Raw genomic sequence first — 24,591 nt, 5'->3', positions numbered from 1 at the left:
TTCATGTGATGAAGTGTTAAATAATTTATGCATATTACTTTTTTCAAAAACTAAAAACAAGTTTGGAACAAACTAACTGAAAACAAAAACTTATAATTTCAGCCAATTTGATGATAAAGTTTTAATATTTATCAACACTAAATCTATTGCTTTAACAAATCTATTGCTTATATTTTAATACAAAAGATTTTTGGGTCGTTTCAAAGAAGGTTGTGCTTAAAGGCACATTTCCTATATATTTTTTATCATTAAAAATTGTTACATTTACTTTGAACATGTTTTAAAAATGTATCTGTTGCATAAGAGAACATTGAATGCAAATTAGTTCAGACAGAGTCATTTTTTTTTTACATTAATCAATATGTGGTGGGCCAATAAAAGCACAATTCACTCTGCAACTGTATTTTGACATCTTCTGTACTGATAGAAATGATGAGACAGCTTTAGCAATTCAAGATTTTTAAAACTAGGTTGCAGTCATTGGAAATTTCATTTGTAAGGATCAAGGGCTAGAAATTTGGATTTTAGCGATTTCGCCCGTTTTTGGGCGATAATCGCGGCGGAATTTTTTTCTTTTTTAGCACCAGGGTAGCGCTATCGCTGGACATCACAAAATTTGCCAAACGGTGAACAACGATACCGATAAATCCGGCCCTGCACTAGTGAATTTTTGCGCCAGGGCCAAAATTTGCGATCGAAAAAAAAGAAAAAATGGACCTTCTGCGCACACGCAGATTTTTTTCCCCTGATTTTTTTTTTCTTCTTCCCGTGATTCTGGCCAGCTGTCAGGGTGCGCCCGCGCATGCGCAGAATATCCAGGGCAGAATCAACTATTTTTCACAGAGCAAGCAGCCACGATGGAAGGGGGCTTCAGCAGGCTGAGAGCCCAAAATTTCAGTTATGAGTCAAACAAGGCCCTCATTGTAGCTGTGCAAAGTAGATGTGGGGGGGCGGATTTTAATAGGATGGGTGCCAGTAAACCCATCCCAGCTGTGTAAAGGCGTCTGTGGACCAGCGTGGTGGAGGAGGTTTCCTCAGTGGATAATATCAAGGGGGACCATAAGCAGTGTTGGTAAAAGTTCAATGACCATTGCAGGGTCGTCAGAGTAAGTAATATTTTTATTCATGCACTCGTTCATTACTTAAATTGTAAATCTGACACTTCTTGTGATAGGTAGGTTCAGTGTTGCACCTTATTTGCCATGAATGATCGTTACACATTAGTAAGACTGCTTTTTACATCTTTAAAGATGTTTCTGCACTTCGATGTCTTCCTCATGAACAACGTGCAACTACCACGGCCAAATTATAAGTGCTTTGATGGCTATCTGTGTGTGCCACAAGAACAGAAAGGCCCTCTGGTAACCATTCCCATTGTCATCTTTGCAGGCAAAGTTGCCACACAACTGCCGGGAGCAGAGGTACACAAACGATGGTCCACTCGGGACACTGCCATTAACAGACCTGGAGGAGCGCGTGGCAGCTCTGATCAGTGTCTCAGGGAGGTCAAATACCCATGGGGGTGCTGATCCCCTGTTCGAAACTGAGGGTAAGTCCTACAAAATCCCCGGGCTGGGTTGGGGCAATGTAATGTAGTGTTTGTGGGCTACATATAATGTAGTCGTGCCAGTCCTTCAAATGAGCCGGTGTTATGTCACCTGCCTCATATCACCCTGTCCCCTCCCCTGCTGCTAATCACTTGTCTGTTGTTTTCTATTTCCAGATGATAAGGTACCACATCTGCCAATGAAAGCCTCCACCTCAGCCCATGGTGTGGGGGAGCATGAGAGGGACCACGAAGACACCAAGGACGAGGAACCTCCACGGAAGGAGGAAACTCGAAGCTATTTTGGTGGGGGACCGATGCAATCGACATCTCTTTTAGCAGCGCCTGTAGCTCAGAGCAGGAAGACACATTCTCGGGCTTTGGTTAATCCGAGGCCCTTGGTTCAAGTGGCATGCAACTACGTACCCCAAGGGTTGAATCCCGTATGCCGTCTCTCCGGAGGGTGAAACGGCAAAGCCAGTCTGCTGGCAGACAGGCAGACGCACACCTGGACATAGTGGGATTGTCCAGGGAGAGCATCTAGCTCAGCCGACAGCTCTTGGAGGTCCTGGGTGCTTTTCCCGCAAGCACTACGGCACTATACGCAGACATGGGAGCGGACATGTCACAGATTGTCTCTGCGATACGCGAGAACACCGAGGCTGTCAATGGCCTTGTGCAATTGATGGTCTCTACATTTGGAACTGCAGGCCACAGTATCACAGCACCCAGACCCACATCACCTGTGAGTGGTGAGGCCAAGCAAGAGCCTTGCCACTTAGAAGCCGGGCCTTCCATACCCTGAGCTTCTCCAGGAGATCCACACATGGCGTCGACACAGCATATCCCCCTTTTACAGATGTCTTGGCACTACCTTGGATACGGTCATGACGGAGGGAGGGGAGGTAGGATTGGGAGGGGGTGGGGGGGGGGGAGGGGTGGAAAGGAGGGGATACAGGTAAAAGACATTTGATGCAGGTGTTGCTCTTTCATTATTTGGTTGCTGTTTTGTTGTTCTTACTATTTTATAAAAGTTTTAAAAGTTTCCCAATTCTGTTAAACTTTATTGTAAACTTTTATAACTTAATACATTTTATTCCAGCTTCCAATTTCACTTTACAATGCTTAATATATCTTATTGAAGTTACTGTATATTTAATACATTATTTTGTTCACCTTAACCATTCCTGTGCAGTGTCTCATTTGCAAATAAGAGGGGGAATAGTCAACATGGTGGGATAGAGTGGTCAGGCAATGGTGAAATGTGCCGTTCACTGTTCAAGCAAAGCGATGAATTATGAGCTGCTGACGTAAGGCCTTTGCAGTGACGAAAGCTCCATGAGGCCTCCCCTGTGGTGGTGGTGGGGATGGTGGCATGGGTTCATCACCAGGCTCCTCATTCGCCTCCTCCTAATGGTCCTCTTCCTCCTCCTACCACCCTCTCACCCCTCCTCCTCCCCTCTCTCTCCTGAGGTGGTCCTGCAGTTCCCAGTGGCAAATCCTGTCCCCTCATGGTGGCTAAAGTTGTGTAGCATTGCAGCACACTACAATGAACTCAGAGAACTGCTGAGGGGAGGATTGCAGGAAGCCTCCAGAGTGGTCCAGGCATCGGAAGCGCTGCTTAGGCACTCCAATTGTCTTTTGGACAATGTTGAATATGGCTATATGGCTCTCATTATAGCGATGTGCGGCTTGTGAGAACGTTCATGTGGGGGGTGGGTCATGAGCCAGGTGCCGAGGCCGTAATCTTTGTCCCCAAGCATCGAGCTCTGGCCTTGTGGCTGATGCTCGAACAGGTCTGAGACAACACTGCTCTCATGCAAGATGAAAGCATCATGGATGCTCTCTGGAAATTGGGCATTTACTGCCATGATGCACTGAGTATGGTTGCAGACGTTCTGTACGTTCAGCAAGTGGAATCCCTTTCGGTTTCGGCAAACCTCTGGATTGAGGAAAGGTGCTCGCAGGGTGATGTGCATATAGCCAATGGCAGCCTGAACCTTGGTGAAGCCAGGAATGTGTGCCAAACCTATAACCCTCTCATTCTGTGCCTCCTTGGTCATTATAAAGTCCATCCTGTGTGCATACAGTGCAGTTGTCACATGGCAAATGCAGCGATGTGCAGCATACTGCAAGATGGAGCATATGTACCCTGCTGATGCCTGAAAGGACCCAGAGGCTTGGAAGGCAAGTGCCACGGTTGCCTTCACCTCGATGGGCAGTGCAGTCTTGTTCCCGCTGGTAGGCTGTAGGTCTACCTTTATCAACTGGCATATCTCTATGACCATCTCTTTTCGGAAGTGCAGCTTTCGAATGCACTGTGCCTCAGGCAACTTCAGGCATGAGCGCTGTTCCCTGTAAACTGTTGGGGGGGTAAGGTCTCCTCTCCATACGTCTGCGAACTCTTCGATTATGCTCAAAATGCTCTTGAATAAGCCTTCTTCCAGCTCGATGCGGCATAGAAAAAGCAGCCAAGAATAATGGCAGAGATATTATAGCCCCCATTCTTGTAAATGTCCTTAAATATCCTTCAAAACAAACTATGAACTCACATAAAGCTCACTGTGTAAAATGCAGCCTTCCCTCCAATCCTTTTATCCACAGAACTTCTGCTCCGTTTTTCCAAGATGGCGCCGTTAGCGCCGAGTGCTCCCTGGATCCGACCTGGTAAGACTTAAATTTTTTCCGGGCGTGTTTTTGGGCGGGTGGCAAAAATGGCTATATCTGCCCCCCGGCAATAGTGCAGCGTTGCATGCTGATTGACGTCATAAAAACGGCTAAAAAACGGACGGGCAATAATTTTTTTGTGCCTTTGCAAAACTGCTGCTGAATTTTCCGCCGGGGCACTAAATTTTGTGCAACTCATTTAGCGCCAAAAATAATTACTTTTTCAACTTCGCCATGGCGATAAACAGGCGCAAACCTGCCAAATTTTTGGCCCCAAACCTTTCATTTAGATACTACTCCTAACAAGATATATGTTTCCTTATACATGTCCAAGTTTTATGCAACAAGCACAAGTTTTATCCAGGATCTTTTGCAATATGAAGATGGAATTAACTTTGTTCTCGATCGACAAGATGCTACCATTTAAATCTTTATTCATATGAAGGGAGAACTAAATGTAGATATCACACCAAGCAGTGAGAATTGTCACAAGTCAAGCCGAATATATATAATGTAAATATATATGTATAAAACTACAACACATGCAGAGCACTAGTCGACATGGCTATGAAAATGGAAAATTAACTCTCGGTGACCTACACATAGCCAAGGCAAAGGAAATTGATATTACGTGCATAGTATTGTGTAGACATGTATGATAAAAGAAAGGAAACAAAAATGCACTAAATAAAAAGGGGAAGTATGGCAATTTCAGGTGGGAAGAGGATATTTAGCTTTTGACCTCTGACCTGTGAGTTGTTCTTCACCAGCATCTTTACTAGCAGGAGTTTGGATGGTGAATATGTATGGAGCTGTAAGATGAGTCACAAATAGGGCAGCTAGGCAAAGGGAGACAGCATGCATAAGAGAACAAATTCCCTCCTTGTGATCCCTTAATTAAGCTAAAGGTTAATCTATAGCAGTGGTTCTCAAACTGAGGCATAGGCCTTATAGGGAAAGCTTTATAATGGACATAAAATAGTCAGCATCATCATTCACATTGAAGCACGAGAGAGAGGGGTTTTGACCACTCTCACCTTTCCCATCTTCTGTGTTTAATAACAGGTACATCCATTCATTTGGTGGCATAGTTCTGAGTGCAGATTGACTGACGACTGAATCCCTGGCCCCATTCAGGGTTCTTAAGCCCTGTTTTGTTTTCGTTGTAATACTCCGACATAGCCAGACCGAAAAATATTTTATAGCTAAACAATACTTCATCTTCACCTGGAAAGATAATTTAATCAGTAATGTTTACTGCACAGCTTTGGTATTTTCAGATTGGGTGAAAATAATTCAAAAGTTTTTTTCCAATGAAATCTTTAACTGCCGCCATTTTAAGCAAAGTTCCATTCAGTCCACGCACAACTCTATGACTATGCATTTGAAATTGATTTTGGTTTTATCCAAAATTACTAATGGGATTTTTTATATTATGCTTTCATTTTAAAACTTTCATTTTTAACAGCACAAGTTTATAGGGCCCAAGTTTCCACACGCGCCTAGAATGGCGCAGTCCCGACCTGGACGCTCGTTTTTCGCGCCACGAAGTGCGCCTAAAAAATCCTCGGTATTCTCCACCTACCTGCAGGTCCTCTGGCCCTCGGCGCAGCCAGCACGAGCTGTGGGGGGACGGAGCCAGGTACCTGCGCTGAAAACAGTGCCGGGACCTCTGCACATGCGCGCTACAGTGGGCACGCAAGTGCAGTAGCTCCAGGCACCGAACTGTGTGGGAGGGCCCGAAGCACGCAGCCCCTAGCCCTGGCTGAATGGCCTCACTGGGGCTGCATGAATAAGGCTCCTCCCACGGCCAGCTCCTGCTCCCCACCCCCCGACCAGACCCGACACTCGCTCCCCGCCCCCCCCTCCGCCTCCGGACCAGACCCGACACTCGCTCCCCCCCCCCCCCACCCCCCTGCCTCCGGACCAGACCCGACACCCGCTCCCGCCTCCCCCCCACCCCCCTGCCTCCGGACTAGACCCGACACCCGCTCCCCCCACCTGCCTCCGGACTAGACCCGACACCCGCGCCGCGCCGCCCCCCCCCCCCCCCCCCCCGACTGACCCGACCCGCGCTCCTGTTCCCGCTCCCCGCCTCGACCCACGCTCCTGTTCCTGCTCCCCGCCCCCCCGACTGGACCCGACCCGACCCAACCCGCGCCCCGACTGGACCCGACCCGACCTGCGCTCCTGTTCCCGCTCCCCGCCCCCCCGACTGGACCCGACCCGCGCTCCTGTTCCCGCTCCCTGCCCCCCCGACCCGCGCTCCTGTTCCCGCTCCCTCGACCCGACCCGTCCCTCCCTCCCTCCCTCCCTCTCTCTCCCCACCCGCCCCAGGACCCGAACCGAACCTCCCCGACCCGACCCGACCCGACGCCACCTACCTGTAAATCTGGTGCTGGGGACGGGCCCTGCCTGAAGTCTCGGGCCGGCCCGTTCAGCCTTCGGTCCCGAAAGGCCTGCCTGAAGCACTTTCACACAGGTGGGAAGATGGTTTATTTAATCTTTTCTTTGCTTATAAATGTTTATTCAGGTTGGATTTATTTGTATAATATTTGTATAAGTATAAATAAGGATTTATTATAGAATTTAATGACTTCCCTTTCCCCCCCCTCCAACCTCGTTCTGGACGCCTAATTTGTAACCTGCACCTGATTTTTTAATGTGTAGAACAGGTTTTTTCAGTTCTACAAAAATCTTCACTTGCTCCATTCTACTTTAGTTTGAAGTACGTTTTCACTGTGGAAACTTTCAAATCAGGAGTCAGTGGCTGGACATGCCCCCTCTTTTGAAGAAAAAATTCTGTTCCAAAGTAGAACTGTTCTATCTGACTAGAACTGCAGAAAAAAAAATGTGGAGAATTGCGATTTCTAAGATAGTCCGTTCTCCACCAGTTGCTCCTAAAAATCAGGCGCAAATCATGTGGAAACTTGGGCCCATAGTGCTGGGAGTGAATACAAGAGAGTGCTCCCAACCAATGAAGATAACTTTTTCCAAAATCATTACTTAGTAACCTATCCAGAGTCTTATCCAGTCCTATTCGACAAAAGAGATTTGGAGTGTCATACAGAACCAGACATTCAGACTTAAAATCAAAAAATCTAAGAGAGGAACCACACTGGTACTACAAACTAGGATTTAGTTATCGTTTAATGCTTATAGTAAAAACTGATTTATAGATGGGTGTACATAAGTGGATTTGAATAGGTACAATGCAAATCTGTGTGTAATTGAAAATTTGTGAAAATAAACTTTTTTTGAAACTGAAAATTATTTAAATTTCCTGTACTTTTATCATAAAATATATTCAATTATAATAATCCAAGTTTAAAAAATTTCCAAATTGAACTGACCCTCACATCAGGATAAACAAGCTTTATTGAAATTGATTTAAATATAATGGATGACGAAACATAAAAGAACTTTCAGAGCAAAAAATGATAATTCAATGAAATTATTTGGGTGTCAAGTCATTAAGTTGATTCTGCTAGTTGTATCAGTGCAATCCAGGCTGAACTGCCCGAACCAGAGCAAAAGATCGGGACATTTTAAACGTAAGTGAGTTACACCCAAAAACCACTTGTGCTAATGCTTTCTGCGATCTTTTACGTTGGCACAGGCACGAGTTGTCACATTTTTAAAGTTTTCTTCACATCAAAAATTATTTCAGTTACTAAGAAACTGACTAGTGTACATGAATTCAACTATAACTGGTTCAGTATAATTTAAAAAAAATTATTTTCAGTGATTTTAAATCAGGTTACTCACAGTTGGAGGACAGGATGTACACCCTTACGTAAAAAGAAAATGCTTATTTTTGGTGATAAACTCATTTCCTGGTTTATCAATAACTTTACTACCTCTCTTAAATACATCAAGGAATACTTTCTAAAGGGGAAAAAAAAATGTTCTATTACGATATTCGATTGCACTGGTTCATGGAAGATTTTGGCCTGGATTTTGCAGTAGAAATAATAGTGAGGCTATCAGCGCTCACCGTTATTAAGGAATAAATCGAACAGCACTTCGGGCTTCTGCACATGCGCAGTTAAACGTGGAAATCAGGAAGTTGCTTTCTGAGTTGTCCTGCTCCTCCAAAAGCTTCGCTACAACAGTATCGAGCCGAGAGACTCCCATTCCAATACATGCAACAGTGTGAAGTTACAGTACTTACAGAGTGGGCACCCACTAAACATGCCAGAAAAAGTTAGGGCTTGTCCATTCAAGTGCAAGTGATTTTTTTTTAAACAGTGAGACACATCTTAATTACTGCATAACTACCTCTCTGGCACTGAAAATTTCCTTTTAAAACTGTGGAGTCTCATTCCTTCAGAATATAATTATTGTTGGCAATTTAAATGTCTTTCTATTTTATCTCTCTCGTAATCCCACCTTTCCTTCCATCTCTTTGGCCCTAAGTTTCCACACGATAAAAAACGGGCGCCCCTCCGAGCTGGGCGCCCGTTTTTCGCGCCGAAAAAAAACCGCGCGATTCTGGAGCGCCCTGCAGCTCCATGTCTGCTTGGCACGGCGCCCAGGGGGCAGAGCCTACCACTCGCACCGATTTTGTAAGTGGGAGGGGGCGGGTACCATTTAAATTCATTTTTTTCCTGCCGGCAACCCTGCGCGTGCGCGTTGGAGCGTTCGCGCACGCGCAGTGTGAAGGAAACATTGGCACTCGGCCATTTTTGTAGTTCTTTGTAGCTGTTTAATTTTTGAACATTTTTTAATAAAAGCACATTGCCATCAGCACATCAGCACTGAGGCTTCAGAAAGTTGAGGCAGTCATTTCCCGATGGCCTCCCCCCGCTGCCGTCGGGAAAAGGCTGCTGAACTTGTGAGGCTTCCTGCAGCCTTCTCACTGTCTCCTTCCCCCCCTGCCCTCATCAGGAACGGCTTCCTCCTCCCCCTCCCCCCCCCCCGCGGGAACGAACGGCTGCCTCTTTCCTCCCCCCCCCCCGCGAGAACAAACGGCTGCCTCCTCCTCCCTCTCCCCCCCCGCGGGAACGAACGGCTTCCTCCTCCCCCCCCCCCCCATGGGAACGAACGGCTGCCTCCTTCCCCCCCCCACCACGGGAACGAACGGCTGCCTCAACTTGTGAGGCTTCCTGCAGCATTCTCCCTGGTTGAAGCACTTTTACACAGGTAGGAAGATGGTTTATTTAATCTTTTCTTTGCTTATAAATTTTTATTCAGGTTGGATTTATTTGTATAATATTTGTATAAGTATAAATAAGGATTTATTATAGAATTTAATGACTTCCCTCCCCCCCCACCTCGTTCCGGACGCCTAATTTGTAACCTGCGCCTGATTTTTTAATGTGTAGACAAGGTTTTTTCAGTTCTACAAAAATCTTCACTTGCTCCATTCTAAGTTAGTTTGGAGTACGTTTTCACTGTGGAAACTTTCAAATCAGGCGTCAGTGGCCGGACACGCCCCCTTTTGAAGAAAAAATTCTGTTCCAAAGTGAAACTGTTCGAACTGACTAGAACTGCAGAAAAAAAATGTGGAGAATTGCGATTTCTAAGATAGTCCGTTCTCCACCAGTTGCTCCTAAAAATCAGGCGCAAATCATGTGGAAACTTGGGCCCTTTATTTTACTTTCTTTACATGGTTTTACATTGAATTAACTATTCAAACTTACACTTCCTAGTTTAGGATTTGCTTTTCTCAGTAAGGATTCTTTAATTTGATTGGTTCATAGAAACATAGAAAATAGGTGCAGGAGCAGGCCATTCGGCCCTTTGAGCCTGCACCACTATTCAATAAGATCATGGCTGATCATTCACCTCAATACCCCTTTCCTGCTTTCTCTCCATATCCCTTGATCCCTTTAGCCATAAGGGCCATATCTAACTCACTCTTGAATATATCCAATGAACTGGCATCAACAACTCTTTGTGGTAGAGAATTCCACAGGTTAACAACTCTGAGTGAAGAAGTTTCTCCTCATCTCAGTCCTAAATAGCTTACCCCTTATCCTTAGACTGTGTCCCCTGGTTCTGGACTTCCCCAGCATCGGGAACATTCTTCCCGCATCTAACCTGTCCAGTCCCGTCAGAATTTTATATGTTTCTATGATCCCCTCTCATCCTTCTACACTCCAGTCCTGCCATCCCGGAAATCAGTCTGGTGAACCTTCGCTGCACTCTCTCAACAACAAGAACGTCCTTCCTCAGATTAGGAGACCAAAACTGAACACAATATTCCAGGTGAGGCCTCACCAAGGCCCTGTACAACTGCAGTAAGACCTCCCTGCTCCTACACTCAAAACCCCTAGCTATGAAGCCATTAGCCTTCTTCACCGCCTGTTGTACCTGCATGCCAACTTTCAATGACTGATGTACCATGACACCCAGGTCACGTTGCACCTCCCCTTTTCCTAATCTGCCACCATTCAGATAATATTCTGCCTTCGTGTTTTTGCCCCCAAAGTGAATAACCTCATATTTATCCACATTATACTGCATCTGCCATGCATTTGCCCACTCACCTAACCTGTCCAAGTCACCCTGCAGCCTCTTAGCATCCTCCTCACAGCTCACACTGCCATCCAGCTTAGTGCCATCTGCAAACTTGGAGATATTACACTCAATTCTTTCATCTAAATCATTAATGTATATTGTAAGTAGCTGGGGTCCCAGCACTGAGCCCTGCGGCACCCCATTAGTCACTGCCTGCCATTCTGAAAAGGACCCGTTTATCCCTACTCTCTGCTTTCTGTCTGCCAACCAGTTCTCTATCCACCTCAGTAGATTACCCCCAATACTATGTGCTTTAATTTTGCACATCAATCTCTTGTGTGGGACCTTGTCAAAAGCCTTTTGAAAGTCCAAATACACCACATCCACTGGTTCTCCCTTGTCCACTCTACTAGTTACATCCTCAAAAAACTCCAAATGATTTGTCAAGCATGCTTTCCCCTTCATGAATCCATGCTGACTTGGACCGATCCTGTCCCTGCTTTCCAAATGCGCTATTTCATTTTTAATAATTGATTCCAACATTTTCCCCACTACTGATGTCAGTCTAACCGGTCTATAATTAAACGTTTTCTCTCTCCCTCCTTTTTTAAAAAGTGGTGTTACATCAGCTACCCTCCAGTTCATAGGAACTGATCCAGAGTCAATAGGCTGTTGGAAAATGAACACCAATGCATCCACCATTTCTAGGGCAACTTCCTTAAGTACTCTGGGATGCAGACTATCAGGCCCCGGGGATTTATTGGCCTTCAATGACGTGAATTTCCCGAACACAATTTCCCGCCAGCAAGGATTTCCTTCAGTTCCTCCTTCTCACGAGACCCTCGTTCAATTGGTCTGCCATTTCTTTGTTCCCCATTATAAATTCACCTGATTCTGACAGCAAGGGACCTATGTTTGTCTTTACTAATCTTTTTCTCTTCATGTATCCATAGAAGCTTTTGCAGTCAGTTTTTATGTTCCCAGCAAGCTTCCTCTCATACTCTATTGTCCCCCTCCTAATTAAAAACTTTGTCCTCCTGTGCTGAATTCTAAATTTCTCCCAGTACTCAGGTTTGCTGCTTTTTCTGGCCAATTTATTTGCCTCTTCCTTGGATTTAACACTATCCTTGATTTCCCTTGTTAGCCACGGTTGAGCCACCTTCCCAGTTTTATTTTTTACTCCAGACAGGGATGTACAATTGTTGAAGTTCATCCATGTGATATTTAAATGTTTGCCATTGCCTATCCACCGTCAACCCTTTAAATATCATTTGCTAGTCTATCCTAGCCAATTCACGTCATATATCATCAAAGTTACCTTTCCTTAAGTTCAGGACCCCAGTCTCTGAAGTAACTGTGTCACTCTCCATCTTAATAAAGAATTCTACCATATTATGGTCACTCTTCCCTAAGAGGCCTCGCACAACAAGATTGCTAATTAGTCCTTTCTCATTACACATTACCCAGTCTAGGATGGCCAGCCCTCTAGTTGGTTCCTCGACATATTGGTCTAGAAAACCATCCCTTATGCACTCCAGGAAATCCTCCTCCACCGTATTGCTACCAGTTTGGTTAGCCTAATCGAAAAGTAGATTAAAGTCGCCCATGATAACTCCTGTACCTTTATTGCATGCATCCCTAATTTCTTGTTTGATGCTGTCCCCAACCTCACTACTACTGTTTGTTGGTCTATACACAACTATCAGTAGCGTTTTCTGCCCTTTGGTATTCCGCAGCTCCACCCATACAGATTTCACATCACCCAAGCTAATGTCCTTCCTTACTGTAGTGTTAATTTCCTCTTTAACCAGCAATGTTACCCCAGCTCCTTTTCCTTTCTGTCTATCCTTCCTGAATGTTGAATACCCCTGGATGTTGAGTTCCCAGCCTTGGTCACCCTGGAGCCATGTCTCCGTGATGCCAATTATATCATATTTGTTAATTGCTGCCTGCGCAGTTAATTCAGGAGACACACCATTGCTTGCTCTGTTATTACAGGTCCCAGATACTCTGTTGAGGGTGCTGTGCTGTTTTCGCTCTCTAATTACTGCAAGTCACAGTGCAAAAGCCCACAAAGTCTGTGGGCAAATATGAGTTTAATGAATCGCTGAGCCCTTCGTTTGCTGCTGACTGCAAAATCCCATCCTTAAATTTACGATGATGCAAATGAATTTTAGCGGAAACATGAAGTGTAACTGACCAGCACAATTTGAAGAGCATTTTGGGCATAATTTCCCGATTGCACCCAAAGCAGAAACTCAACCCCATGTAATTAATCTTCACTGTTTATTGAATTTTTCTTGGTTAGTTCATCATTACTGTTCTTCTTCACCGATCAAGTGATTTGCTTGCCCTTTTCAATTCCAATGAATAAAATAGTTTTACTCCCAATGTTATTACACATTTTTCCAAGACTAAAAGAGGCCCAGTTGGATTTCTATACTATTCAATTATGATTTTTGGAAGCATTACCTTTTAGACAGAAAGATAATGTTCTAGCTACTAATAACTGACCTAGTACCATCTGGGTACGCATCACTTTTTTTTCTCAACAAAGAGATGAGGGGAATGGAGCCAATCTTAAAAGTTTGAGAACCCCTGATCTATAGCGACATTAACTTCTCAATTAAAATATTCACAAGCTCTATTTAAAAGGGGCATTGTTGTCTTGATGGAAATTTATTGGGTAAATATAGTTCCTGCACACGCAGGAACAGCCTGCACTACAATAAAGCCATCATGATCTAACAGACAAGATTCCAATAATAACTATTTGTTTCATTGCATAGTTTTGCACAATAGCTTTTGTGACAATAAATTGAAGCAAAATTTCTTATAAATAATCAGTGCAATATTTGAGGTGATGCGATGATGTCATCGCATACACCCTGTTTACAAATAGGGGAGCATTGTCTTGCAAGACGACAATGCCCATTTAATAACAAAGGCAAAAAAATAATGGATATTGTAAGCAGTGCTCCAGCAAGTGCAATACTTAAAGCTTGGAGAACAACTTGCCCCAGATAGCCAGGGCAGGTAGGATGTGAATGCATTTATGCTTGTCTATATAATTTGCTTTACTCCCTGTACAACATTTGCATCAAAGAACAAGAAGCACAATTGTGCATTAAAGATGCAAGTCACCCACAAGGTCAAAATCAAATAAAAATGGAAAACCAGGACTTTGCAAGGTGATATCCATATCGAAGTACAGACAAGGTCAATCATAGAAAGGTAATTACTTTGTTTTGCTCTGACTGGAGCACTGTATAGAGCTTCTCAGATCTGGAATTTTCCAAATTGGGTTGTTTACACGATGTTGACTTCAATTTGCAAAAATGATTTTTAATATATAAAATTAAATATTTGGCTATACATCAAAACTAGCTTACAACAGTAAGCAATTTTTGTACTTCTGATAAATAAGTACATAAAAGCAGCATTAAAATGTGACGTTAAATCCCAGTGAGATTTAAGAACCTTTAATGCAAGTTTTATTCATTAGTGACACCAACAAAATCTACCAGCATTTATTGCACACACTAGATAAAGGTCAAGACAGGAATGGAAGCTTTTGCAATAAAACCTTCAATCTGTTTTTCACTATTAATACTCCAGCTGTTCAATGTCAAAAAATGGTTTATAGTACAAATAATTCAAAGTAATCTGCTCTTAATTTCTGCTAAAATCCAGTCTACCAATACGCAGTATCTCTCTGGTTGAGGGATACAGAATCAAAGCACACTCCCATTACTTGTATTAATGAGTCAGAATAATTTTCTGCCAGTACTACAAGCACCAGTAAATATACTCGGTTATAAAAATATCACATTTAATTAGCTTTAAAGGAGGCTGGCGGATTTAAAAAATAAAAGCACTATTCCTACCTTTTGTTGCAATCCTCACACACTGTGTCTTTGTCTCCTGCAAACACAAATGAAAATAATCCTTGGTACAGTTATTTATAAGGGAAGTAAAGTTCAGGCATAAACAAAAGTAAAAAGTATTTAGCAATGCAAGGACATGTTATCTCTTTATTAAAAAATGTTAAATACCAATTTTCCTCGGTTAGCTTATTGGCATAGCTTCTGGTACACATTTGGATGGGTATAGGGAGTACACCAGTGGTGGGATTGGAAAAGTGTCCGCATGTCAGATTTAAAGGGATGGGGCCAATTTAAGGGGATTATCACCACAGGAGAACAAATATTTGAATAGCCTTTGGAAGCCGTTGGAAACCTTAATGGGTATCTCAACCATTAGCTGCCTTTGTGTTTGGGAAATTGATGGGACTGAAGGCCAATAAATCCCCAGGGCCTGATAGGCTGCATCCCAGAGTACTTAAGGAAGTGGTCCTAGAAATAGTGGATGCATTGGTAGTCATTTTCCAACATTCTATGGACTCTGGGTCAGTTCATATGGATTGAGGGTAGCTAATGTAACCCCATTTTTTAAAACAGGAGGGAGAGAGAAAACAGGGCATTATAGACCGGTTACTCTGACATCGGTAGTGGGGAAAATGTTGGAATCAATTATTAAAGATTTAATCGCAGTGCATTTGGAAAGCAGTGACAGGATCAGTCCAAACCAGCATGGATTTATGAAAGGGAAATCATGCTTGACAAATCGTCTATAATTTTTTCAGGATGTAACTAGTAGAGTGGACAGGGGAAAACCAGTGGATGTGGTATATTTGGACTTTCAAAAGGCTTTTGACAAGGTCCCACACAAGAGATTAGTGTGCAAAATTAAAGCACATGGTATTGGGGGTAATGTATTGACGTGGATAGAGAACTGGTTGGCAGACAGGAAGCAAAGAGTAGGAATAAACGGGTCCTTTTCAGAATGGCAGGCAGTGACTAATGGGGTACCGCAAGGTTCAGTGCTGGGACCCCAACTATTTACAATATACATCAATGATTTAGACAAAGGAATTGAATGTAATATCTCCAAGTCTGCAGATGGCACTAAGCTGCGTGGCAGTGTGAGCTGTAAGGAGGATGCTAAGAGGCTGCAGGAGTGACTTGGACAGATTAGTTGAGTGGGCAAATGCATGGCAGATGCAGTATAATGTAGATAAATGTGAGGTTATCCACTTTGGTGGCAAAAACAGGAAGGCAGAATATTATCAGAATGGTGACAGATTAGGAAAAGAGGAGATGCAACGAGACCTGGTGTCATGGTACATCAGTCATTGAAAGTTGGCATGTAAGTACAACAGGCGGTGAAGGCGGCAAATGGCATGTTGGCCTTCATAGCGAAAGGATTTGAATACAGGAGCAGGGAGGTCTTACTGCAGTTGTACAGGGCCTTGGTGAGGCTACACCTTGAATATTGTGTACAGTTTTGGTCTCCTAATCTGAGGAAGGACATTCTTGCTATTGCAGCGAAGGTTCACCAGACTGATTTCTGGGATGGCAGGACTGATATATGAAGAAAGACTGGATCGACTAGGTTTATAGTCATTGGAATTTAGAAGAATGAGAGGGGATCTCATAGAAACATATAAAATTCTGACAGGATTGGAAGGACAGGCTAGATGCAGGAAGAATGATCTCAATGTTGGGGAAGTCCAGAGCCAGGGGTCACAGTCTAATGGTAAGGGGTAAGCCATTTAGAACCGAGATGAGGAGAAACCTCTTCACTCAGAGAATTGTGAACCTGTGGAATTCTCTACCACAGAAAGGTGTTGAGGCCAGTTCGTTAGGTATATTCAAAAGGGAGTTAGATGTGGCCCTTACAGCTGAAGGGATCAAGGGGTATGGAGAGAAAGCAGGAATGGGGTACTAAATTTGCAAAAAATGAATGCTGGTGCAGGCTCGAAGGGCCGAATGGCCTCCTCCTGCATCTACTTTCTATGTTGCTATGTTTGCCCAGGTTGAGGGAGTAGAAGACTAATGAATGACAGGCGAAAAGAAAGGGATGGAAACTGAAGTTGCAGGCATCAAGTCCAAAGACAAAGGAAGGAGCAGCCCAGAACCTGATTTCTTATTTTATGGCTGCTGAAATGATGATGTTGCATAAGTAAATGAAGAATGGTGCTCATTTGTGCCACTGCCCAAATGATCAGCATTGCAACAGGAAGGTACAGCAAGGGTTGCAGACCATTGTTGAGCATCACTGTCACTGAATGTCGCAGTCCTATGCAGTTTTATAGCTTTGGGCGTTGTTGCACCTGTCAGCACAGCACTGCATCTGGCTCTCTGCAAATCTGGGTACTGAGAAGGTAGTTCTCCGTGGTCAGTGCCAGGTGAGGGGCTGCAGAATGGTTAATGATTTTTTTAGCAGGTGTGGCTAATCGGGTCATAGTAGCTATCATCCTGGTCTACTTTCTTTCATGCAATGCCACTGAAAGCATAACATATATTGATTGGTGTATTTCTGTAGAAGTATCCAATATTATTGTTAGTCATTCACATTTTTTAATAGTGCTGTCGGATCTGCTCTCCAACCTTCCTTTGGGAAGAGGGACGTCTGCATGCACTAATTATATAGGAGTACATAGTATATACAGCACAGAAACAGGCCATTCGGCCCAACCAGTCCATGCTAGCGTTTATGCATCACTCAAGCCTCCTCCTGTCTTTCATCATCTAAATCTATCCACATAACTCTCTATTCCCATCTCCCGTATATGGTTGTCTAGCCTCCCCTTAAATGCATCTATACTATTCACTTCAACCACTTGCTACACTTTGTGTAAAGAATTGTCTGCCAAAGTGAGGTCTGGCCAACTCCGTCTGCAGATGGGGTGCAAAGTTCTTGATAAGTGGGCACAGAGCATTTCCTGTGCAGTCTGACCTGTCCGCCATCCCTTCGTTGGTCCCCCTCCTTTTCTTCCAAGCAACTTAAACAGGCACACCCCCAGTGAAAACCCATTGGTGCCAGTACTGATGATCGAGAGGGAGAATAAAAAAAGACACAAAATCTCATGAGAACCTAGTAGAACAAACTAAGAAAAAATATTAACAAAAATGGCTGAAATATTGTGAATTTAAGTTACTAACCACGCCTTTTAAATCAGCTACCGTCATTGCTGATTAGTCATAAATTGGCATCCAGGTCAGGAGGCTATTTGAAGTCGCTGTTTCCAACCCACACAGAAACTATGCTGGACTTCTGATGGGATGGAACTCGCACCCATGTTCCACTCCCAGCCACCTGATTAATACCAACATAACAGGTGGCCTGCAGTGGAAGATCTGTGGCAAAATCTCTATCCAGAGCTAGTTTAATCTTGGTCTGTTCCCATACTTTTTATATACACTTACAAAACAGAGATAAACATGTTGGATTTACAAAACCAATGCTATAAGTAGCTTAATACATATTAATAACAAAGGGGCACCTGTTCAATGGAAACAAATAGAAAACAGATTACTAACTGAGTCACTGGGGTATAGTTATGATGTTTAGTGTGCAAAGAACAAAAACGACATCATGCCCATTTCAATGCGTTCTACCAAATCTTTAACATTTCCCCTTTCCTCTGCTCAAAAAGATTTTTATAAATCATGACATATAATTTATTGCAGAAAGTAAATTGAGTGCATGGCAATATCAAATATAGAGTTGATGACTGTTGCTCAGGGAGGGGGGGTTAGAAATGAAATATTTAATTAGATATCAATGTTGCGGACATCAGGATTGAACATACATTAAATTTAGACCAAATGTTTTATCACCACAGCAATACAACAATTTTATCCAGTTGTATTGCCTTGTGGGTTCTGTTTATTGGCCACCGTAATGTTGGCAGAAACCCAGTTTACATGGTGCGTCCGAGGTCAACGCCAATATTCAGCTGAAATTAGGGTGGCAGATCAGGAGAACTCCCAAGCAAATTACTAGTGATTAACCCCAGCATTCAATAAAAGAAATTACTGCCATACTGTGTCATTTCTCTTTCCCACAGAACTAGTTTAGGCAATCAGAGCAGTTCTGGCCCTTGGACCTGTGTTCGCTAGGAAGTAGACTGAGACTTCATTAGAAGAATGAGAGATGAAGAGAGAAAAAAAACGTACCACTAAGGAAGATTCAAATGCAACAGAAATGTACAATCAAACTACCTCCTCTTTTACTTTTCCCTTCCTCTTAGTTAAGAGTTATAAGTGAAACAAGCACCAAAATAAGAGTGCCTCAAACCTATCAGCTAATCATTCAATCCTGTTACACTGTCACCAACATTTTACAAAATGTTTTCTCCAATTCAAAATATTAAATAAAAACAAAACACACGAATGAGTTCCACTTATGGCTCATATTTGTCAAGCTACTGTGATTACCTGGCAAATGCATTATTTATTAATTCTAAAGTCACATGCCTAGAAGCATATGCAATATTTAATTCTGTTTCATACCTTTCCCCACTTATAAATAACCAGGTATAAGTTTATAGAATCATAGAAATTTACAGCATTAAAGGAGGCCATTCAGCCCATCATGTCTGCGCCAGTTGAAAAAGAGTTATCCAGCCGAATTCCACTTTTCACCTCTTGATCCATAGCCCCATAGGTTACGGCACCTCAAGTGCATATCCAAGTATTTTTTAAATGCAATGACGGTTTCTGCGTCTACCATGCTTTCAGGCAGTGAGTTCCAGACCCCACCACCCTCAGGGTGAAAAATGTTCTCCTCAACTCCCCTCTAATCCTTCTACTAATTACTTTAAATCTATGGCCCCTGGTTATTGACCACTTTGCTAAGGGAAACAGGTCCTTCCTATCCACTGTATCTAAGCCCCTCATAACTTTATACAACTCAATTAAATCTCCCCTCAGCCTCCACTGTTCCAAAGCAAACAACCCCAGCCTACTCAATCTAATATTCTCCAATCTTGGCAACATCCTCGTAAATCTCCTGTGTACCCTCTCCAGTGCAATCATATCTTTCCTGTTATGTGGTGACCAGAACTGCATGCAGTACTCCAGCTGCAGCTCTGGCTGGGTGTCTCAGAGGAAGCTGCTCCCCCTGGCTTCCCAAGTCAAAGCACGGGGATATTTTTAAAAGGAATTGCAAAGAGGCAGATTTTGTCATTTAATGTTAGCTGGGCATTATCCATGTTAGAGTTGCATTTACATTGCATCAAAGGAGACCGGTTTAATTAGAATGTGACCCTTGCCACGCATTTTGAAAAAATACTTTAACCACCAAATCATTTCCTGAATATTTTTACACTGTTTTTCTATCAAGATTGAATCTCATGACACTACACTGAGCAAATTTCTTCCGGCGATGCACATTGAATTTACAAACCTTTATTGTAGCTAATCCTGACAGAAACATAGAATATTTATAAGCTCAATATTTTCTACATGAGCAAGGGAAGTAAGCATGGAAAGGGGCCTTGGAATAATTTTCTATTTTGTCTTGAGTATTTTTGCTTTAATCTACTTGCAAGGATATTTTCACCTGGCATCTAAACAGATGTTAAATGGGCAAGGTAGTATGCAGACACAAAATTCACCCAAATTCCAGCAAATGATCAGACAAAGTGAAATCTTCTAATCACTAATTTGCGGATGACACTAAGTTGGGTGGCAGTGTGAGCTGCAAGGAGGATTCTATGAGGCTGCAGAGCGACTTGGATAGGTTAGGTGAGTGGGCAAATGCATGGCAGATGAAGTATAATGTGGATAAATGTGAGGTTATCCACTTTGGTGGTAAAAACAGAGAGACAGACTATTATCTGAATGGTGACAGATTAGGAAAAGGGCAGGTGCAAAGAGACCTGGGTGTCATGGTACATCAGTCATTGAAGGTTGGCATGCAGGTACAGCAGGCGGTTAAGAAAGCAAATGGCATGTTGGTCTTCATAGCGAGGGGATTTGAGTACAAGGGCAAGGAGGTGTTGCTACAATTGTACAGGGCCTTGGTGAGGCCACACCTGGAGTATTGTGTACAGTTTTGGTCTCCTAACCTGAGGAAGGACATTCTTGCTATTGAGGGAGTGCAGCGAAGGTTCACCAGACTGATTCCCGGGATGGCGGGACTGACCTATCAAGAAAGACTGGATCAACTGGGCTTGTATTCACTGGAGTTCAGAAGAATGAGAGGGGACCTCATAGAAACGTTTAAAATTCTGACGGGGTTAGACAGGTTAGATGCAGGAAGAATGTTCCCAATGTTGGGGAAGTCCAGAACCAGGGGACACAGTCTAAGGATAAGGGGGAAGCCATTTAGGACCGAGATGAGGAGGAATTTCTTCACCCAGAGAGTGGTGAACCTGTGGAATTCTCTACCACAGAAAGTTGTTGAGGCCAATTCACTAAATATATTCAAAAAGGAGTTAGATGAAGTCCTTACTACTAGGGGAATCAAGGGGTATGGTGAGAAAGCAGGAATGGGGTACTGAAGTTGCATGTTCAGCCATGAACTCATTGAATGGCGGTGCAGGCTAGAAGGGCCGAATGGCCTACTCCTGCACCTATTTTCTATGTTTCTATGTTTCTAATGCACACACTTACCTTTTCAACGCTGCTCACAGCTTGGAAATGTATGTGATATCCTTTTCTGGGTGTCAAAGGCGGATTCCAAAAACCATTGTAGGTTTTGTTGTCACCCACTGTAAAAGGAGTTTGTTCAGAAATTCCGCTTGGAGGAAGCTCTGCAGCGTAATAGTATGGTGATCCTCGAGCTGCAGCAGTTTGATAGGTGACTGGAATCTGGAAGCACTCCGCTGAGCCTGCCTCCCTTTTAGATCGATGGGAATTCACTTCTTCAACAACAACTTGGTAGGCGCTATGAGAGAAAAGATATAAAGTTCCATTTACCACTGTGTGCAGCACAAACTTTTTAAAAAATTTTATAGGCAGCAAGTGTTTTTCGATGTTCCACTGACAGTTCAAAACAATCATTTTCTGGCGAGTAAAATAACATGCTTCAAATTTTGGTGGTGAAGAAAATATAAAATCTCATTTAATTACAAAAAAAATCTATAAACAGTATCGTTAGATTCTCAAAAAAGCACCATTCCTGTAAAACTGTTGTTAAAAAAAAAAAATAGGCAAAAGCACTCAACAGTGATCAATACGCAAGACAATTCTGACCCCCCCACTCAAAGGTGGTGACTCCTGTAGGAGCAAACCTCTATGGTATCTCAACTAAGCAATTCAAATCTGTGTGGGTGTGGGCGTGTGTGTGTGTGTTTGTGAGTGAAATCACAGCCAAGCCTGATCCCACCTTTATCCAAATCCATATACTTTCATTTTTCACCAGGTGTAACTCAATACAGGTGCAGTGTCGAGAATCCGGAGTTCCGGAATCTGGACTCTGGGACGACCGGTGGCAGGGTCGTCCAGAATCCAGACCAGATAAACTTTTTTTAAAATTTCAAAATATACTTTATTCATATAAAAATTTGCACAATACATTGGAAGGCAGTTCAGTACATTTGGATGCGGTCAGCAATTCCATACAATACATTTAGATGCTAACGGCAGTTCCGTTCAATACATTTGCTTGCTTTACATTTCGAGGTACATTTCAGTACAATCCAAGATACATTGTAATACAGTCATCAAATTACTTTACTAGTGGCACTATACGGTACACGGAATGGGTGAGGGTACAGTTACATTTCTTTGCAACATACATTACTAAACAGAACTTGCATTATACATGGCACTGCATAGGTTTTTTCAGATCATGGTGCTCTATTAGACGAACCTGCTGACCTCTGGCCTCGTTGCCGCTCGCCTCGTCCCGCCTAGCACCGCTGCTCTTATCTCGGGGCCTCCTCGGCGAGGTCGACCCGACGACATCCTCCTCGGCGGGGCCCCGCCCAGCGACATCCTCCTCAATGGGGCTGGACGCCCCGAACAGCTCTTTGGCGGGAATCTCCCCGCCTTTTCTGATGTTCCGAAATCCGAAAATACCCGAATCTGGGCTCAGGTGTTTCCGGATTCGTGACGTCAGAAAGCAAATCGAAAGTCCGGAAAAGCCAGGAATCCAGAACGGCCTCGGTCCCGAGGGTTCCAGATTTTAGGTGCTGCACACCTGTAGTGATAAAGAATAGGATCCACACAGACTCTGCCCCCCCACCAACCCCCGCCCCACCTCCTTAAAAAGGAAATAAAAAAGTTGTTGGTGCATTTCTAGAGGGGTTCAGGATTCATGCTCTCTTTAATTTTTTTTTAATATTTTCACGTTAGAAATTATGCATTCTGGCTAATTTTAAGCATTTTTATATTTCACAATTCATGGATAATTGGATTTTGAACAGACCACCAGTTCCCCAAAGTTAACTCAACAGTTATTCTCTCACATCCAAACAACTGCACACTTTACAAACTCAGTTCTGAGAGAAACTGTATCCCACAGCCAGCTCTTCTCCCTTTCACAGGTACTCTCACTTCCTTCAACCCTCCCAGTTGCTAGAGGTAATAATGGTGCTCTTCTAACTCTAACCCATCAATTCAACCCACCATTCTTAGTGGATATTAAGGGAATCGAGGCATATGGGGATAATGCAGGAAAGTGGAGCTGAGGTAGAAGACCAGCCATGATCTTATTGAATAGTGGAGCAGGCCCGAGGGGCCGAATGGCCAACTCCTGCTCATAATTCTTATGCTCTTATTCGTCTCCTCCCCCTTCAATTCTATAGGCACCCTTCTTCCCCTCCAGCCCACTTCAAGCAGGCACTCGTATTGGTTTTGCTCATTTCAAGCCCAACTCTTTTTCTCTCTCAGTTCATGCTGGCATTCTTTTCCCCCTGCAACTCCCTCAATTCAAGCTGATGCTCTATCCCTTCCTCAGTTTATGCCAGCATTATCATTCTTCTCCCAACCCAAAGCACCACTCCCAGTTTCCACTTCCTTTCACTGCTATTCAATTCCCTCTCCCCTTTATTGCCATTGATTTATCCCTTTCCTTTTCTGTCCTAGTCCTTTTCCCATCCTTTGCCTACAACCCTTGCTCATTCTTTGTTATCCAGTTAACCCTTCTCTCTCCCAGTCACTGCCATTTATTGTTCCCCTTTCCTCTCCCCCTTCATTTGTATCCATTCATTTCCCCTTCCCCAATTTCCACTCCTTCCTATTCTCACAAGTATTACAGTCTACAGTATATAGAGACAGGGAATCAGTGTCACTAGAATGGGAGCAGACTGAGCGAAGAGGAGCAGCTGGACTCCAATAACTGTGGCACCGAGAGGAGAGGGGCCCAGTGTGCACTGATGTTTATCAGCAAATGGTGACGCTCAGGCCAGGCTCCCAAAATGCTGAGTCAGAATGAACCGTGAACTGGTGGCATGTATGCACGCAAACCTACATACACTTGGAACATATTAAAAGCCTTACAAGAGCATGCACTTTCTGTTTGTTGAACTTAATTCCCATGTCACAATTTGTTTGTCATGCTTTTCTGTCACACCTAGATGTCCCACATGGTTGCAATGCTTAGATATTACTTTTAACTGTAAGGTTTGTATACTGACCATCATCGTTACCTGTCAGTTCTGCCATTGCTCCTCCTCAAAGATCTATCTCTTTAGTTCATGTGACTACGTGGTGATGTAGGCAAGTTTAGATTGGATATTTATTTTTAATATTTTGTTCCTGACAGGTTTTTTTTTATAATGCAATTATTTTTTTTAAATTTACTTTGTTGCTTTCACCACGGGCCTTAAGCTTCCCCACCTTTTGTCTGCTTCTTCTACCCCAAGTCCATCCATCTTCAGTCACTGAGTGCCCGGTTACCATAGAAGGAGACCATTCGGCCCATCGTGCCCATACTGGCTCTTTGAAAGAGCAATTGAATTACCTGTGACAAAGGCACTATTGCTAATGAATGGTTTAAATACAGCAGTAGTCTGAGGAAATTATTACATTCCGAATCCCAGCTCCTGAGGGGGTAACATCGATTAACCAATTGAAAGAAAAATCAGATGTATCAGAATTTATCTGATGTACAGT

General features: G+C 43.4%; 1 protein-coding gene across 3 annotated transcripts in view; it reads right to left on the bottom strand.

Annotated features, from left to right (window-relative positions):
• The window catches only part of ptprk (protein tyrosine phosphatase receptor type K), a 779,294-nt gene that overhangs the window by 138,167 nt on the left and 616,536 nt on the right, over positions 1–24,591 (bottom strand). For all 3 annotated transcript variants that reach the window (XM_070885263.1, XM_070885265.1, XM_070885264.1), the window contains exons 12-13: positions 21,145–21,418; positions 14,566–14,602 (exon numbers count right to left, since the gene is read on the bottom strand). In XM_070885263.1, the coding sequence (XP_070741364.1) occupies positions 14,566–14,602; positions 21,145–21,418 (311 nt within the window). The remainder of the gene's footprint in view (positions 1–14,565; positions 14,603–21,144; positions 21,419–24,591) is intronic.

Source organism: Pristiophorus japonicus, chromosome 7 (assembly GCF_044704955.1).
Source record: "Pristiophorus japonicus isolate sPriJap1 chromosome 7, sPriJap1.hap1, whole genome shotgun sequence".
Taxonomy (NCBI): Eukaryota; Metazoa; Chordata; class Chondrichthyes; family Pristiophoridae; genus Pristiophorus; species Pristiophorus japonicus.
The sequence above is the reverse complement of the archived record's forward strand: the minus strand, read 5'-3'. Positions and strand labels throughout refer to the sequence as shown.